This window comes from Bactrocera neohumeralis, chromosome 4 (assembly GCF_024586455.1).
Source record: "Bactrocera neohumeralis isolate Rockhampton chromosome 4, APGP_CSIRO_Bneo_wtdbg2-racon-allhic-juicebox.fasta_v2, whole genome shotgun sequence".
Classification (NCBI taxonomy): Eukaryota; Metazoa; Arthropoda; class Insecta; order Diptera; family Tephritidae; genus Bactrocera; species Bactrocera neohumeralis.
The window spans coordinates 23,239,435-23,257,426 of NC_065921.1; the positions used below are offsets into that span (position 1 = coordinate 23,239,435).

The 17,992-nt window shown below is 34.5% G+C and overlaps 1 protein-coding gene across 3 annotated transcripts in view; it reads right to left on the bottom strand.

Moving 5' to 3' along the window:
• The window catches only part of LOC126757504 (sodium-dependent dopamine transporter), a 145,492-nt gene that overhangs the window by 12,212 nt on the left and 115,288 nt on the right, over positions 1 to 17,992 (bottom strand). Inside the window, exons 1-2 of one of the 3 annotated variants that reach the window (XM_050471471.1) lie at positions 11,877 to 12,283; positions 3,180 to 3,398 (exon numbers count right to left, since the gene is read on the bottom strand). In XM_050471471.1, coding sequence (XP_050327428.1) covers positions 3,180 to 3,354 — 175 coding nt within the window. In that variant the 5' untranslated portion in view covers positions 3,355 to 3,398; positions 11,877 to 12,283. Of the gene's footprint in view, positions 1 to 3,179; positions 3,399 to 8,800; positions 9,036 to 11,876; positions 12,284 to 17,992 lie in introns of those variants that run through there. The other 2 variants (XM_050471470.1, XM_050471472.1) reach the window with 2 other exon arrangements.

Sequence of the window (17,992 nt, forward strand, 5' to 3'; positions counted from 1 at the left end):
TTTACATGCAATAAAGCACTCGCTTAAGCCGCTATTAGCCATAAGTAAGCAATGATGAGAAAATGTATTAGTCACAGGCGAAGTCAAAGCTGATTTAGCTCCTTCCATTTCATTTTTCCTTTACTTATTTTTGCTTAGCTGTAACGCTATACTCGTATAAGTATTATCATTACCCAGCATAGTGAATCATAACGGCAGTGCGTAAAATTTATATTAAGTCAGTTGTCATGGATATTTAAGCCCGTTATTACGACCAACTTGTGGCTGGGTTGCAGCGAGCATTGCACGCAGTGGCTTACTTCGGTTTTGCTGATTGAATGCAATGAAGCGTACGATTTTTATTTGAAATAAACTTGAATTTTAAGTACTCACACACTCTCAGTGTGTTTCAGAGAGCAATGCATAATTGTGAGTCCTTCACACATGATTTTCAACCTAACCTAACACAGCTTCGCGTATCTAGCACATGATTATTGAACTTGCCTTCGCTTTACGAACGTGTGTGGCACCCTAATTCGTAGGCCAAAACACTTTACCGCACGTACACCAAGGCTTTTATACGCCTTTCGAAGTCAAACTGTGGAAAAATCCCACCATTATTTTCTCGTTTTTTCTCTGCTTTTCGCACTTTTTCTGCTGATTTTCTTTGTTAATCCAAACTTTATGATTCTGCATGCCACTACAAACTCTTTCTCCTCGCTTTTGACTTTGTTGGCTGAGTTTTTTTTTTCTCACTCCACCACCACTCAATGGCAGCGGTAAATGCGATTATGACTGCCAGATTTAGTTGTCATACAAAAGCACTTAACTTTGAAATTGTCTTGGCGGATGCCGAGCGACATGCTTTGCCTTGCTTATGAATGAAACATACATACACACACATAAAAGGCAAGTGAATTGACTTTGTTGGTGTCTAGTGAAATTCAAGTACCGATTTTCGTTATTAAGTTGTGTAAAGCTTTGAACATTCGGGATTTTGTAGCCTTCTTATTGCAGCAACATAAATCGTAGAATACAGTCGGGTTGAGAGTACTTGGTCGGATAAAAAGTTCAATCCGTTCGGGTTACGAATTATCCAACCAAATATTAGTTGCTTTCGATCTAGATCTTGCCGTAATCTTATTATTTTTTGTTGTAGACATCGCTTTCGCGGTTATAGTTTACAACAGCGCGCCAGTCGTTCCTCCTTTTTGCTCTTTGGCGCCAATTGGAGATTCCAGGTCTTACGTACTGGTCTCGGAGAATACTCTTAGAGTTGGAGTGTTTACATCCAATCGGACGACATGACTTAGCCAACGTAGCCACTGTATCTTGATTGGCTGAACTTTGTCATTGTCGTCGTATATCTCGTACAGCTCATCGCTCCATCGACTACAATATTCGCCGTTGCCATTGCACAAGGAACCATAAATCTTTCGCAGAACCTTTCTGTCGAAAACTCGTAACCGACTCATCAGATGTTGTCATCATCCATGCCTCTGCACCATATACCAGGACGGGGATGATAAGTAACTGGTAGTATTCGGTCTTTGTCCTCAATTGCCTACTCAAACCGAAGTATCACCTGTTAACAATAGTTATTCTGCGTTGGATTTCTAGGCTGACTTTATTGTTGGTGTTAATGCTGGTCCCAAGACAAAAAAAAAACACCTCCAACTTCGAAGTTATGACTGTCAACAGAGCCGTGGTAGCCAAGTCTCCAGTAGCGCTGGATAGAGCATACTTTGAGGAACACACCGAAGTTGCTTCCGACTAAAAATAACATGTAGAAGATCGATACTGCGTGAATTATCCAATGTCAAAATCATCTGGGACGACGCAAAGCCAAGGCCTTCAATCGATTAATATTTTACGCAATTTCGTCCTGGGTATTTTAACAGATTAAAATAATTATCCAGAATAGTCCTGATATATAGAAGCTATGTCCTGTATATAATTCCCTCGTATGACTACTAATCACCTGTTTGCATGTCCAATGAAACCAACTCAATCCTCTCTCTCTTTGATCCGAACCTGTCGAAACATCTCGTTTCGTAGGCCCAATCGTTAAGTTATCTCGATGACAGTTAACTTATTGCTTGGGTGAAAGCATGCTCTGATACTCGCTATGACTACAACAACATGGCGAACCCTCTTCCACCCTTTAAAGCCATAAACACCTCTTTGGAATCAACAATTATCTCACAGATAAGGTGAATTGAAAACTGAGTGCTGCCTTCTTTAAACTCTAAAATCATTTTATAGCGTGATTTAAATGTCGGACAATCTTCGTAAAATGATTCTCGCTGCCAAATAAACGTATAATAGAATAAACAAACTCTTTCTTACCAATCCCGAAATGAATACCGGAAAACCACAGCCAACTTTATCTGCAACACTGCCAGCAAGCATCAAAAGGCAACAGGATGCGAATAGACCAGCAATAGCAACTGGTGGTGATAGTGTTGATGGCAATATTGAGGCGACGCATTCAAACAGAACACAGCAATTTTCTCAAGGAAGTGTGCCATAAGAGGCACATTTAATGGCAGCACTTCACTGGCAAAAGTGTTGAGCATGACAAATGGCATATATTGTGGTTCTTATGCTAGACACACTTACATAGACTCGTATATTGCTATATGAGTACCTTTGCAGCTACGCGACACTTAGCTAAACTTTTTCTCCCACAAAAAAGAAGCGAAAAGTTAGGCAGCAATTGTTGCTTAAGCTATTACTACAATTATTATTGCCGGAGTAGAGTCGGGTGTTAAGTGGCATAAATCATAGCAATAAGCCAGCAAGCACACTTACTCAACTGCATACAAACGCACATCATTATATACATATATGTATATGAGTCCTTAAGTCAAATGTAATCGACTCCTGCCATCCGTTTACAGCACATTATTACGTCGACACGCCTGTACAACAATGTAGCTAGTCGGCTAGGCTGTAGCAAATTGGACGCACACAAATTAACTTTAGATTGCCATGCGGATTATGGCAGATTAGGTGTAAGCTTGTGGGTGTGCTTTGAGTATTTAATTATTTCCTCTTACACGCCAAGATAATACTTAAAGTAGACTTAAACAACTGCTTATAGACGAAATTAATAATTGAATAAGCAATTATTGAGCGTATAACACATAAATACTTTTACATATATTTGAAGTAGAAAACATAGTGTGGGTACTTACCACCGCCATTTTTGTAGCATAAATATGGAAATCGCCAAACGTTTGCTAAATCGACTGCGAATCCAATAACTGATAGTAAAAAATCGACTTTGCCGCTCCATGTCTCACGCTGATCGTCACTATCTGCTTCGTCACGTGGTGTTGGTGTCTTAGCTATCTGTCCGGTCGGTGACATCGCCAAGGCGATGTCCTCTCCTTCGTCGACGCCGCACTCTAAATCTGAGAAAAAAATTGCTCACTTTAGTCCAGTTATCGGGCAAATTGATACTTTATTCAACATAATTAAGTTTTAGGAAATCATATACTGTAATTCTAATTTATTCATACTATTATGAGCAAAAAATAGTAAGACTTTGTTCATAATTTTGTAATTCTTAATTTATTCTTCAAAATATATGTCATCCTCCTCAAAGTAAACCCTTCGGAAAAGCATGCAATGCACGTTGCGATTCACGTTTAATGTCTTCAATTGACTCAAAAAGGTTTTCCTGGAGCCGTCGTTTGAGTTTTCTGAATAGCCAGAAGTCACACCGAGCTAAATCAGACGATTACGATGGTTGCGGCACAATATTGGTTGAAAATTTCGCGAAAAACTCACGAACCAAGAGTTGTCGGCCCAAAATTCCGGCCTCATTTTATAAATAGCTTCACGCAAATGACACATAACACTCAAATAGTATTCCTTGTTGACAGTTTGGCCGGTTGTGGCCCACCCTGACGATGTGGCAGTTTCGGTTAGAGGTGAATTTCCGAATACCTTCGCTAACGATGTCAAACGATAGGAAATAATATAAACCGTTGGACCGTAATGTGTGGACTAAACTTAAATGCCAGCAAGACTGTGCTAGTATTGTTCACTAGGAAATACAGTACTCCAGAAGTCATGCCGCCATTATTAAATGGTACCAGGCTAACCATTAAAGATGAGACAAAGACCAATGTTAGACAGGAATTTTTCGTGGAAACCAGACTTAGACCCTAGGGTGAAGAAAGCAGCTAAAGCACTTTGCATCTGCAAAAGAACGGTGAGGCCCAAATGGGGTTAACTCTTCAGGAAGCTCAATCACACTACAAAGTAGTTGTTAGACCGATTATACGATACGGTATATTGGTATGGGGCCCAATAATGGAAGAGAAATACGCGAAACAGCGTATGGAAAGGATACAAATAGCAACTATTATAGTATTAGCAATGACAAGTCAAGCACTAAACGTCATTTTACACCTGCAGCCTACAAACTTGTTCTGTAAGCAACTGGCGGCAAAGTCAGCTCATAGAGTGAGACAATCCACCCAATTAGTCGCCTGTAATACTTAGTAAGTTCTAGTTCCAACCCATTACCACGAATTTTCGAAATCCTATAGAATTGAAACTATATTCAGTTCCCAATATTACGTTCCCTTCCAGCGAAGAGTAGGAAAGAACGTAGCATTTATACAGATAGGTCCAAACTAGATAATCGAGTCTGAGGTGGTGTCTTTTCAGTAAAATTATACACCAAGACAGCATTCCGTTTACCAGACCGCCACAATAGATTCCAAGCGGAGATCTCAGCAATCAAAGAAAGTCTTGTTGCTCCGACAAGGAGTGTGCTCACAACAAGGAATATATTCATATGTGTATATGGATAGCCAAGCGGCGTCGAAATCACTGAAGTCTCCTACGGTTTCATTAAAGATAGTGAAAGAATGCCTTGATCCCTTAGTGGTTCTAACATCATATTTTACGATAAACCTGCAATGGATTCCAGGACATACTGATAATTGTGAAGCAGATGAACTAGAAAAGGCATCAGCTCAACAAGTAGGCAAGCGTAAGTACATGTCAACTATTAAAATTCAAAATGATATAAGAGCTCTAGTAGGGGTACTAACAGTGCCCTATCTTATTGCCAGACATGCCCACAGATTATGTGCACCATACAATGTATATTGTAGAAGCTATCATGAGGTAGAAAATGAAGAGACTATAAAACATCTTCTATGCGAATGCAAGGCTCTGTAGTGAAAGAGAATCGCAACTATAGGTCAATGCTTTCTGGACGACGTTTCAGAGGTTGCAAAAAGAAAAATTCTCGCACTGCCGAACTTCATCAGAAGCACTGTGTGGTTCAGAGAGGTTTAACAGAGTGAGCGAATATTAGCCCCGGTGGTATCACAATGAGCCTCCTAGAGATCTACATAGCTGCGTCATCACTCGCCTACTCTCCTCCGAATTAACGTTTCCTTTTGCATTTTGCTAACATCATGGCAAGCTTTCAATAAATACTATATCAACAGGTTAGGTTAAGTTAGTGTTATCTGGTAGGCCAATAAGCCACGCATAGACCAGTTTTGGTTCTTTGCGATACCAGATAGAGTTCAGTTACTAGGCCCATGAAGAGTGCCTACGCTTGACGCGAATTTTAACAGACTCTGTGGCCTCACTATTGATGCCCCCTCCAGTGTATCATAGCGTGAAGACCCTAGATTCTTACAGTGTTGTCTTTCCAATGCGAGACAAGTGCATAAGAGATGCTCCATTGTTCCCCTGGTGCCTTATTCTAGCCATTTCTTGCAGTCTTCTGTCAACAAAGATTATATTGTCAAATTCTCTTAAATATTATTTCATGTGAAAAATCGTCCACTTATATTTTAACTTATATCCATAAGATTGAAATCATTCCTGTTTTTCACCGCTAATAAAGCCCTACATATGGCACGAGTACGAATATTTTCAGCGGCAACATTAAGAGCGAATAATACGAATTCTTGTGGATATGATGCGCGACAAACATTTAACGTAGCTTGCTTTAATTGCTTAATTGATGAATGTTTGAGCACAATTTCTGTAGCAGATATGAAATTTTATGTGTGGGCAGATGTGACAAATGAGTGCGCTATGCTTTCGAAAGCAACGACAATGTCACATACTTGTATATATGTCGTTATATTTGCGGGCTAAACTGATTAAACTAACATAGAGTATTATTAACCCGATTACTGTACGTCTGCTAAAGTGTCAGCATAATGGCACGGTCAGCACACTTTTTCAATATGGGTTAGCCACTGATTGACAGTGTTCCCGAAATAATCTAAACAAATAAGAAAGGTATACTCAGATTATAATAAAAAAACAGGTAAAAAAACAAGTCGTTGCCCTTTAAATTACACAGAAATCCACATATATTTGATTAACATTATTTATTGATGATAAAGAGTCAACGTCGACCCTACCCTCCAATTATACAACTATGATGTGTGATTAATACAGATATACTTATGATATCATTATCTACATAGGTATCTCCATGTGAATATTTTCCCTATTTCCATGTTCGCCAGCTCTCCAGTTTACAAACAATTAAACAGTTCGAGTATCGCCCTCTACCCACGGTTGCCGTTTGAGTTCTTTTTAAACTTTCGTTTTTTACTTTTCATAACGGCATGTATGCAAATGACTTGAATGGCTTTCAGGTGCTTTTTATTTGTTGTTATCGGCTTGTACACAGGTAAGTGCTTGACCAAAGCATACCTGTATACTACATAGTAGGCGTATATGTGTATGATTCATACATTAATAGTATGCATATACACTTTGAAATTGACCGTACTATTAAGTATTATCATCAATAGATGTATATTTTATTAGCAAATGTCTATTCTAACCATAAATATGTGTGAAGCTGCTCCCGCCAGTTGCGGTTTGCTGTCAGTTTTCATAAAAAACCTTTTCTGTGGCGAAAGTATACACTGAGTCCAATCGAAGGCCAAGTTCTAATTTAAGGTTTTAACTAAAACACGTAGATTTTTTCCGAGGGGTTTTAATATGATAAAAAATTCATTATAGACATCTCTTGTGAATCAATGAAAGTGGTAAAGTGGCTTAAATTTTAGTAATACGCCATGGTAACCTTGTTTCACAATGGACAAGATCGTATCACAAATACTTTTTTATCGAACATTTTGGTTTTCTGAGGCTCGGCAGAGATTTCGGCCACCACACCAAAATGTCTAATGTATCCAAAAAACGTATAACATTCTTGTTTTATAATAAAATGTGCTGATTATCTTCACCTAATACCGAAAGCATTACGCCTTTTCTTTGAATTAAAGTTTGAGTGGTTATCTCGATATATTTATTCAATTTTATTGTTACAATTAACATTCGTATCGAAATTTCAGGAGCTAATATGTAGATTAAACTTGAAGCTTTAAGAGATGAAATCTTTTAGACGACTAATATTATGTACAAAATACGTCAAGTAAAGTAAATAAAAAGTGTGAGAGCCTAAAAAATCACATTGCAATTTTTGAAGAAGAGTCATATTTCGGCCGATTTTCTAAGATATTACGTATACTCATACAATAACCTAGAGTTGAAAAATTTAAATTAACAATATTGAGCATTTTTTTTTTAAATTGAATTCGAAAGAAAATTTTGAAATCAGACCAAAAAACTGGTATATGATTGCATGGGAAACTATGGACATACTGAACATTTACAAAAAATATTAGTATGGAATTGTTTGTCCTAAGCAATTTTGAAAAATGTTGTTTTAAGGAAAGCGTTAGACCTTAGAATGCTATTTTTAAAGGTATAACCTCTCTTTTCAACTTTTTTTTCATATTCTATTGAGTGCAAAACATGGTAAGACTTTGTTTGTCAGAAGTCACACGAAGCTAAATCAGACAAATATGGTGGTTGCGGCACGATGCTTTATCGTGGTGCAAAACCCAAGAATTGGCAGCCCAAAATTTTGGTCTCTTTTTACAAATAACTTCGACAAATGACGCATAACACTCAAATAGTATTCCTTGTTGACAGTTTGGCCGATCGGAAGGAATTTGAAGTGCACCACACCTCGATAATCGAAGAAAACTGTCAACATAACCTTTATATTTGACCTAATTTGACGTTGTTTTTTCGGTTTCGGCTCACCCTTGCTACGTACAATATTCGGCGGATTGATCATTTGTTTCCGGGTCGTAAGCATAGATCCAAGGTTCGTCGCTAGTAATAATACGGTTCATGACATTCTGGTAGTCGGAAAGCATTGTTTCACAGACGTTAACCCGACTCTGTTTTTCGAAAAGAATTAGTGATTTTGGAACCAATCGCGCTTTCACTTCTACACTAATCTTTCAAAATGATTTTCACTGATCATTCCGATATTCTAACGATGCCAGTAAGATTTTTGACTGTTAATCATCGTTTCTGAAGTACCAATTCCTTTATTCTATTAATGTGGTGAGCATCAGTTGATGTTGATGGCTGCCCTGAACGTGGTTCATCGTCAATGCTTTCTTGACCCTGCTGGAATAATTTGTACAAATCAAAAACACTTGCTCACGATAAACAGATACCACCGAAGGCTTTTCCAACATTCTGAACGTTTCAGCACCAGAAATTTGATTCCGCACATCAAATTTAAATTAAAAAATCTTACTATTTTTGACCCACAGTAGTACGTGTGTGCTGATGATATTCCACAAACTAAACATTTTTGAAAATTATAATATCAAAATAGTATTGAAGTCTAAAAAGTTTGGAAAACCGCCCAAAATATGTAAATGTAAAATTTTGTTTAAAATATTTTTTAATATATTTTTTCTTCATTTAATATCTTTTTTATTTGTACCTGAATTTACACTTTTACTCTTAGCAACCGACGGCATTTTTACGCTTTTGCTTTCCACTTAACACTTGGCTAATTGCATGTAAATGAGGCACTAAATTTACACGAAATTCACGTTGCTCTTTAAAATTCGCTGACCTCCGATTTTTCATAAATTATTTATTTAAAAAATAAATTAATTTAAAATATAAAATATGTTAAATGTTGCGCGGCCACATTTCACGTTCATTCTATTGCTCCACCGAATGCCAACTGACGATGTTGCAAGTGGAAGCAAAGCTCAAACGCAGCTCTGAAGCAACGCACACATGTCTCACACTTTTTCTACATTTGTGGCTGTTAATAAAGCGTCTAATTAATGAGCTAACGGTTTAACGATTTCGGAAATTATGAGAGATTTAACGAGTTTTTTTAATACTAAATAAAAATAAATTTTATATGATTTTTGTTTGACATTTCAAAAATAAAATATTCTTTTATATATTTTGAAAATAGTTTTCCAAATGTAAAGAGCTCTGTGTACTTGTATATACCTATGCATATATGCATGTGGGTAGAGATGCACTGATTATTAACGCCTTTACGTGCCGACGGCATCATTTTTCATGCACCAAGTTATATCGTTTGCATTAAAATGCAAATAAATAAGGCAAGTCACTTTCGTATGGAATGATGCTTTCAACGGTTTATAATTACAAGTTTTGAATTTTATTTTATTCAAAATAGTAGTTTACACGTGTAGGCATGTTTATAGGTTGGTAATGAAATCTACTTTCATTGAATAAATGAACTGGAATGAGTTGAATCTAAATATAACTAAAAATGGTATAATCAACACAACCCAACCCAAATAATATATACTTTGTAATTAATTATTTATATTGATTTCAAGTTGTTAATACTTCATTAATCATATTATTATGGGGCATAAAATTAAAAGGAAAAATATTTTTTCGCTTTAAAGCTACTTATGGGTGTTAAAAATACAAAAACAACATTATTCATCATGTGGAAAAAGACTTTATAGTCCACAGAAACCTTAAAAAATATAAATTTGAAAAACCATATCTCTCGAAATTACTGTTTTAACGTAATCGGAAACATTTAACATGAACTCACTAAGTTTTTTACCGTTTTTTTTTTTGATTGCGAATTTTTCAATCAAATTCAATTATCTTAAACAAAATTGTTTGTTACAGATTTGACCTAATGAAAAAAATGTTTAGTGCATAGTTTTACTAAAAACAGTATTTTTCCTTTAAAGATCCACCATTTTTGCAAAAGTGAAAAAATGCTCCGTATTTTTCTAGTTGTTGGACATGAACTTGAAAAAGTAAATGATTGAGACAGCGCTTCAGTATTCCTCCAGCACAGCGACCTTTCAAAAAACGAGGTGTGTACAAAATCTATTGAAAATTTTAAAATTAAAATTTCGCGGTTTTGGAGAATCCAACTCTCAACATTTTTTTTATATTGATACATATACTTGCCCTTGAAGTATGAAAAAATTTTCAGCTTTATTCTTGGCTTACGAGTACTCGAGTACTTTACCTGTATAAGTCGCTAAGGTTAGACGTGTTTTTGCGAGCTTGGCAATCTTCGTTTATTAAAAGAAATGGATCAAAAAATTTATTGCTGAAATCGCCAGACATGGTTTCATGAGACTTTTTACTATTTCCAAAAATAAAGAGAACCTTAAGTGAATGTTGTTTTGCAAGTATGTATACATGACATAGAAGCGCATCGCTGAAAGACCTAAAGACTATCCCGGAAATAGAGTTTGAGAAGTGTTTCGACGATTGGAAGAAGCACTATCTTAGATGCATGATATCGCATGAGAACTGTACTGAAGGCGACAGCAATAATGTAGAGAAATTATTTAATATTTTTATCAAAAAACGAGAATTCCAAATAAACACATCTCGTATATAATAACTACCGTGCCTTAAATAAAGTATTTAATTTTTCTGTTTCTTTAAAAAATTTAAAACTCGGTGATTTTTCGATACTTAATTGTAGCGAAACCTCTGTTAATCTATATCTGTAGAATTCTTGACTTTTTTTTATATGAAAATAATATTTGATTTACTTAATTTCTTCCGTCTTTTTTCAGCTTTAAGACATAAAATAAAAAATGTAAAAATTTTGAGTCAGTGTCAATATTAAAAAAATCACAACATCAACGACGGGTCTGCAGAATTCCAAGACCACAGCCGCACATGGCCTTTCAGTTTTAACACTAAGAAAAAATTAGAAAAATACATAATATACACATACTAATGTCACATAAACGAAATTCTAATTATTTCACGGTTCTTTCGAAAAGAAAATTGTAATTAGGGGATTTTTCATCTCACAAGTCTAGTGAAACCCCTAAAAAGGTTGCTTGTAAAATTCTGAATTACTTTAATATAAAAATATAAAACACTATTTTAATTTGAGTTTTGAATATTTTGAATAATTTTATTTGTATTTCTACTTAAATTTTTTAGATTAAAAAAAAATTCAAATTTTCTAAATTTTCAAATTTTTTTTCAAACATATTTTTGTATTTAGAAACATTTTATTTTTATTTCTACATAAATTTTCTACAAATTTAAAAAAAAAAAAATCAAATTTCTTCAAATTTTTTTTCAATTTTTTTTTGTAGATACTTTCAGATTCTAATTTCTTTGGTTTGGAAAACTTCGTTATACTTTTATAAAAGTAATAAAATAAAAATATATATTAATTTGAAATGAAAAAGCGATGTCTTTAACTTTGGCGTTAATTGAAATTTTAGAAGTATAGATTTTGAAATAAAAATGTTCGTAATTAATATATTTTTTGAGGAAAAAAATATGTACATTTTCAATGAAAGAAATAAACGAATTTTAATTTTCAAAAATAATAACTATTGGTTATAAAATGAAAGAAATTTATTATTGAGTTATGAAAAAATAATACTTTTGAGCTATGAAAATAATATTTTGAGTTCTAAATAAGAAATATCTTACTTTTAGTTCTTTTTACTTTTTTTCTTCTCTCTTAAAACTATTAAATAACACATTAAAACCACAAAATTGCAAATAAAATTTACCTTTATTTTCTAACGTCAAATTATAGCTATTCTGGAAGCATTTTCAGAATGTCGCTTTTACGCACATCGTATTATTGTCAAATATACATAAATTTTACGAACAAAAATAAATCACACAATGTTGCGTAAGGTGTACAAAATTCTCAAAAACCGTAAAACGTTGCACATTTGGAAAAATTGTTATTTCGAATGAGAAACAAATTTTAATTTAAACAATTTTGATTTAAATGTTAACTGTTCGACAGAAAGTACTTTTTTCAAAGCATTTGTTAGACTTTTTTTAAGAAAATTATATATATGTTTAGGTCTTTTAAGCACTTAAGACTTATTTTTATAAACTTTCAATTTTATCCAACTGTAACACTTTTGAGCTATTCTCCACCAAGCTGTGGTCCTAAGCCGACCGTGACATTTGTACGAATGCAAAACTGCCCATTGGATCGCCCGCTTTTATAGTCGAAACTGGCGACGACAGCAAGGTTGAATAGTGGCGACAAGTGGTTGCAATGCTCAACACTTAACACATTTGCTGCATGCAACACAATGTAACGCATACAAGCATACAGAAATCATAAATGTACATATATGAATGTATGTATGTATGTATGTGACGGCATCAATGAATGTGTATAACAGTAACATACAAGCAAACGGCAGCTAGTTTGGCATGTACTCCAAATTAACTAATACATACATAAGCACATATATTTATATGTGTGTACAATTCAGCAGTGCTAATACCACAATGGTCCGGTAAATGTGGAACAGGTGGTAAATGATGCGCAAGCGCAACACTTTTTTGAGTTTAATTCACACATCAATTCACACACACATACATATATACACGAGGGGTGAAGATCCTTCATTGGGGATGGTGAATTGTTGAAAGCTCACAAACGGACAGGAAATGTGTGCGCTTTTCTCATGTCAAGTACACATTTCCGTTATGAGCATGTATGCTTGTATTGTAAAGTATATAAATATGAATGTATGTTTATTAGCTACCATTTATGGTGGAAAGCTCGACCTTAGTAAAGTCTGCATACATTACATGTGCATATGTACGTTTTATATTTATATTTCAGCAGTTCAATTGCAAAGGTGCTTTGAGACATATTGTATTCAAGACATACGTTTATTTTTTCTTTATACAACCTAAGGGGTTATATCAAGGGCGCTTAAAATTATTAGAATTACCTGAAAACCGATTATTTGAATATCCGGTTTGTAACCTTTCGTATGAAAATTTATCGATTAACACTATTCGAATAGTAGTAACATTGTCGTAACATTGCCAAAATTCAAATAGTTGCTCTGCAGCGAGTGTTTGAATAAACGATTTTTTTTTTAAATTCAATCAACCTTTGATTCTGCTGCAAAGTTTTCCTAAACTTATATGGATACGTAGAAAAAATGTGTTGAAATTGAACGCTTACTATTGGAATAGTGTACAACGTACGGTTAATCGAATATTCGACGAGCTATGACTATACGGATAACCCAAACCGAATACTGTTATTCGAATAATATCCTATCCGATTAATCCGATTAGTTGTCCAAATATGAATAGTGAAATCGCGTTCCTCAAAAGTATTCAATAGTATCATGCAACAATCCCAGCAATCACCATTTGTGAACTTAAAAGTGAAATTAAAATACTCAAAGTTAAGAAAGCAACTGGATTCGATCTAATTGCAACTGAAGTGTTAAAGCAGTTACCATAAAAATGTTTACTGAATCTCATCTATCTTTTCAATACAGCAATCCGTATGACACATTTTCCAAGCCTTTGGAAAGTTGCCGAGGTTGTTATGGTTCTAAGCCAGGAAAAGACTTATAGACCAATTTCACTACTTCCACAAATCTCAAAACTTTTTGAAAAATTATTTTATCAAAGGTTAAAATCTATAATCGATGAAAAGCAGTTAACTCCTTCGCATCAGTTCGGATTCAGAAACAAGCATTCAACAATAGAACAAATTCATAGAATAACATCCGAAATAGAAAAATCCTTTCAGGAGAGAAGCGTACGCTCAACTGTACTCCTTGACGTTGCGCAAGCATTCGACAAGGTGTGGCACGAAGGCCTTATCTAAGAACTTAATTCATGTCTACGGATTGAGTACTGTGCTCTTCTAGAATCGTATAGCACCGTGAGATTTTTCCGAGTAAAACAAATGAATTATCGGAACAAAAGGAATTGAAGCAGGAGTTCCTCAGAGAACTATCTTAGGTCCACTTTTATATATTCTGTATACAAGAGACCTCCCATTACCACCAAACAGTATGACTGCCACTCTTGCTAATATCACCGCAATAGTACTATGCGTCGAAAAAACAGCTGAATAAGCTGCGCTAAACCTGCAACATGCAATAAGTTCTGTAGTAAGTTGGACTAAAAAATGGAAAATAAAGCTAAACGGTAGCAAATCGGTTCATTGAAATTTTACAAACAAAATTCAACATATACATAAGTATTCTAGATGTCTGCATACCATATGCAAATATAGCCAAATTACGCTCTATGCTAGATTACATAGGAAAGAGCATATTAAAATAAAAAGGTTTGAACGTAATCTGAAATTTTCAAAAATGAAATGGATAATTGGATGAAGGTCAAACCTATCCATGCACAAAAAATAATCAAGCCTGTATGGTCCTATGGAGCGCAACTTTGAGGATGTGTCAACGATAGCAGTATTATTATTATACAACACTTTCAAAACAAGGTGTTAAGAGGCATTGTAAATGTTCCTTGCTGTATTCATCGAGACCTAAGGGTGAATACAGTCGACGAAGAAATAAGGCGTCAGGCAGATGCCCACTACAAAAGGCTTAATGCAGGAGGAGGCGAGAAATCTTCTCTTAGACACATGCCTCTCTAGTCGATTATTAGTTTTTAAAATTAGTTGTAGTGATAACAAACATTGTTTGTAATTAAAAAAAACTTTGAACCCGTTAAAGTATCATACTATCTTCTTAGGTCAGGTAATGTCAGGTGTGTTTATATTCATGTAGGAAAAATTTTTTCCACTTAGAAATTTTTGAGTTTTGGAAAGCGGAATAGAAATAGTCTCTAGAGACGAAATCATCTGAGTACAATAGTTGGAAGACTAGTTCATAGGGATGCGGAACGGGGTGTATCATTGACAAAATCATACATGTGGAAGAAAATTAATTAACATTGCAGGGCCATCACAGGTCACCTACCTCTAAGATTCCATCTTCAGAAACATGGTATAGTGGAGATCGTAGAATACAGAGTGAGCGTAGGGGGATGATAGGCTAGAACATTAAATTTGCAAATGCCCAATTTTCATACGATTGTTGCGGAATATCTTCTATAATTTCAAATGTTTCAAATTGGTTAGCTAGGGTCGAAAAAATATAAGATATTTTATCAAATCCACTGATTTGGGAATGAGCCTAATGATGACTTAAGTACGTTCATCAGCGATCTAACGCTCCTACGTCCTTGCAACAGCGGTGTGTCCTTTCAAAAAGAAACATTATTTTTATCAAAATATGAAATCCACTTCTTTCCATTGTAAACACAAATGACCAGGTGTCGTAATTTTGCGCCCAACGACTTTAGAAAGATTTGGTAAAATGTCATAAAACAAAAATTTTTTCTAGATACGGTGATATTCTTTTTTCTCTAGCGGCTGTAATGAAAATGAACACGGAGGGGGTGGTTGCCGAAACGAATTATCTAAAAAGTCTTCCATAATTGGGAAAAACATTTTGGTATTTTCAAACAATTTGAATGTCCTTGACATCAGTAATTTCATCGCAACTACAAAATAAACGACTTAATAAGCAAATTTAGATCCAATTTTATTGCTCTCTGTTATTTATTTTTAATAAAAAATCAAAATTCTGATTATTCGCTTAACTGATAGCACTAGCACGAATAACCATGGTGAATACCACCTGCCGGATTAATTCCACGTCCACAATAAACTTGATCTATATCCACACATAAATTTTCGATATATTCGAGAATATTTCAAATTTATGTTCAACCTCAAACAGCGATCGAATAATGTAAACAAATGAAATCAAATCGTAAATAGAGATATCAAAGGGGTGTGCCAAACTTTTAATATAATCTCGATAAATATCAAAATGCCGAATATGCATCCGAATAGGCATATAATATGTATGTACAATTGTCAGCAGTATGAGTAACGTATAATTATTTTCAAGCTATGTGACAAGCGTATGTCAAAATGTGAAAATTTTCGAAATCTCTCTATATTTTTATAACATTAGCGGCTTTCACATCATTTTCGCTTTTCCGGTGCGAGAATTCTTGTCTAGCAACGCGTCTGCCATCAAGCGAGAGCACACATTCCAATAGATACTGGCAGAATTACACATATACTATATTATAAGCACATAAGTACATACATGTACATACTTAGGTATAACAACAAAAACAACTTTGCCCTGTCGCCTCATGCGACTAATCGGCGTACATAGTAACAATAAAAGTGAAATCCCAGCAGGGGTTAGCACCCAGCGGCACCTATCTATCGCTGAGCGCCTCCAAAAGCGATTTATGGATTGTCAATTTACAGTCTCAATAAAAGCAAAAACAATTGTGTTGAAGAAATACCGATGAAATTCTTTCTTATGTTTTTTTTATATGTATGTATGTATGTACATATATTTATTTTCTTTTTTTTTTTGATTTTTTTGTAGCTAAATTGGCTAGATGCAGCGTGTATATACGTACATATGTATGTGTATAATTTTTTGGCTTTTATGTATGTATTTATATACAAGCACATAGTTGTAGGCTCTCAGCTTGTTAAGCACAAATGCTCAACATTCTTTATGCGTGTTGCGCTCTCTTTTCGAAAACATTTAGCCGAACTACTTCGTGAATTTTCAAAAACAAGAACAATATCGGAATACAGTGGCGTTTAAAGTATTTTTTTTTTGGGTAATGATCTTATATTAGAAAATTTAAAACCATAAGAAATATATTTTATTTTTGTTAGGTTTTTGGCTGGATACATTACAAGTAAGAAGAAGTATTATGGGATTACATGGGTTTACATTGTTATTAAAGTCTTCAACATCTTTAGAATATTGGGCTAAATTTTCAAGTTGATCCGAGTAATAGTTTCGGAGATACAGCATTGAGAACTTGTGCGCTCAAGGCTAGCTAGGCTAAGTGCGCCGTCTTTACACGGGTCTTTCTCTAAACTGAGCTTTTGAAGTTAGTTGGCAAGATTTCTCGAAAATTACTCAACCGATCTTCATGAAATGTTACACAGGTCTTTGAGATACAATTCTTAAAAACTTGGACGAAGGATTTTTTATTCGAATTTTCACTAAAATTTTCATTCTTTGGTAAAAATGTCTGCCAAAAATTCGATTTTCAGTTTTTTTCCTTCATTCAAGTTCTAAGTTTTAAATAAAACAAGTATTTTTTCACTTTAGATGATCCTGGGGGTCACCGGAAATGCTGTTGCAATGGCCGAGTTTAAAATATTTTTTCCAAAAATTTCAGAATTTCATGGTTAATAGTGTACAGTATGTTGGTAACAATAAAAAATCCTAGTAAAATATTTAATTTTTTATATGAGAAAAAAATGTTGAAAAGGCTGTTTTTTACCCAAGGAAATCCATGTAAGCCTTTAAAAAATTTAGTTCAAAAAGTTCGAGGCTTTGTACAAAATCGGAATAGTTCTTTTTACATCCTTTTTCTGAAACTGTAAATAATGCGATTTTATTCTTTATCTCAATAATACTTCTTCCATTCAAAAAATAAAAAAGTTACTGGCACTTTTTTGAGCCGCCGGTTTTTTAACCAATGGTCCGACGAAATTGCTTACACACCTTTCTTCTACATTCAAGTCAAACTTTCTGAAATAAACAAATAAAAAAGCTCAAAAAAAGATAATTTTTCGGTTATTTCATACTTTATATTAGATATCAATTTCTACCGAAAAGTGAGGTTAAGTCAGTGATAAAGTTTCCATTGAATATAAATTGACTTTTATACAAATTTAGTGGTCAAGTCGAAATATTAAAAAATATATAAAATTATCTGGTAAAATATACCATTGTACCGCTATTCAGTCCTGTGCGCTGCACTAACG